At 68.0% G+C, this 1,702-nt stretch overlaps 1 protein-coding gene across 1 annotated transcript; it reads left to right on the top strand.

The window, feature by feature from the left end:
- The first annotated feature begins 6 nt into the window (after positions 1 to 6).
- Positions 7 to 1,696, top strand: LOC110390420 (nucleus accumbens-associated protein 1-like). The gene is made up of 2 exons (XM_021381732.1): positions 7 to 395; positions 983 to 1,696. The coding sequence occupies exons 1-2, from the start codon at positions 146 to 148 to the stop codon at positions 1,300 to 1,302; spliced, it is 570 nt and encodes a 189-aa protein (XP_021237407.1). The 5' UTR covers positions 7 to 145; the 3' UTR covers positions 1,303 to 1,696.
- The last annotated feature ends 6 nt before the right edge of the window (positions 1,697 to 1,702 follow it).

The following is a 1,702-nucleotide window of genomic DNA, read 5'->3' as shown; positions in this document are numbered from 1 at the left end:
GGCGGCGGCGGCGCTGCCGTTGGTGTCGCGGGTGAAGACGGAGCAGGGCGAGCCCGACGGCGTGCAGTGCACCATCGTGGTCAAGCGGCTGTGGGACGGCGGCTCCAAGGACGGCGGCGGCGGCGGCGGCAACGGCAGCAGGAAGATGGCCAAGTTCTCGGCGCCCAAAAGCGGGAGGCAGCCCCAAGCGCCGCCGGCGTCGGGACCGGCACCCGGTACCGCCGACCAGACCAGTCCCGGCGGCACCTCCAGCGCCTACACCAGCGACAGCCCCGGCTCCTTCCACAACGAGGAGGATGAGGAGGAGGACGGGGGCGAGGAAGGCTCCGACGAGCAGTACCGCCAGATCTGCAACATGTACGCCATGTACAGCATGATGAACGTGGGGCAGACAGGTGAGGCCCCGCCCCCAGGTGGGCGTGGTTATATGGCCACGCCCCCTGGGTGTGGCCAGATCAGAGCTCCTCCCACGGGGTGGGGCCCCACAGTCCACGCTGGGCTGTGGGCGTGGTCAGATGGAGGCCACGCCCACCGCGTGTGATTGGTGGGAATGCACTCGGGGTGTGGTCAGGGTGAGGCTCCGCCCACTGGGCGTGGTCAGAGCGGGGGGCGGGGGCAGAGAGGGGGAGGGTCCCACGTGGGGCTGTGGCCAATTGGGGTCGTGGGGGGCGGGGTCAGTGGGGTCAGCCCGGAGGTTCTGCTCTGGGTGTGGCCGTGGGGGTGTGGCCTGTGATGTCCCGCCCCTTTCTCTGGGGGTGTGGCCTGGAGGAGCCCCTCCCCCAGGGGGTGGTTATGGGGGCGTGGCCACGTGCCCGCCCTCCATGCTCCCTGTGCGGATGCATCCTCGTGTCCCTTCCTGTCCCTGCCCCACGTTCCCTGTTCTAACACGGCACGCATCCCCTCCTGCCCCCGCGTCCTGTTCTGATCCATGGCCCCATGATGTGACTCCTGTCCCCTCCCCGTCCCCCCCTTGTCCCCCCAGCATCCGAGAAGGTGGAGGCGCTGCCGGACCAGCCCCCCGCGGAGTCGCGCAGCCGCGTGCGGGTGCGGCAGGACCTGGCCTCGCTGCCGGCCGAGCTCATCAACCAGATCGGGAACCGCTGCCACCCCAAGCTGTACGACGAGGGGGACCCGGCCGAGAAGCTGGAGCTGGTCATCGGTACCGGGGGGCACGGGGACCGGAGGGGGTGTGGGATGCGTTGGGATGGGATGTGGGTCAGAGTGGGTTGGGGAGGGGGACATGGGGCGGGGGTCAGAAGGTGGAGGAGGGGACACGGGGATGTGGGGGCAGGAGGTGCCTGAGGGGACATGGGGATGGCGACCCGGCCGAGAAGCTGGAGCTTGTCACCGGTACCCAGGGACATGGGGACGTGGGGTGTGGGGACATGGGGACAGGGGATGTGGGTCAGGAGGGAGGTCATGGGAGGGGGACATGGGACATGAGGATCTGGGTCAGAACAGGACATGGGGACGTGGGGACGTGGATCAGAACAGGGCAGGGGGACACGGGATACAGGTCATAAGAGGACAAAGAGACATGGGGCATGAGGACATAGGTCAGAACGGGACAGAGGGATGTGGGAGCATGGGGACATGGGTCAGAACAGGATGGGGGGGATGTGAGATATGGGTCAGAAGAGGACAAGGGGACACGGGACATGGGGACGTGGGTCAGAACAGGATGGGGATGCAATATGTGGGG

The sequence above is a fragment of the Numida meleagris genome, unplaced genomic scaffold (assembly GCF_002078875.1).
Source record: "Numida meleagris isolate 19003 breed g44 Domestic line unplaced genomic scaffold, NumMel1.0 unplaced_Scaffold1010, whole genome shotgun sequence".
In the NCBI taxonomy this organism is placed as follows: Eukaryota; Metazoa; Chordata; class Aves; order Galliformes; family Numididae; genus Numida; species Numida meleagris.
Note: the sequence above shows the minus strand (reverse complement) of the source record. Positions and strands in the feature narration are given on the sequence as shown.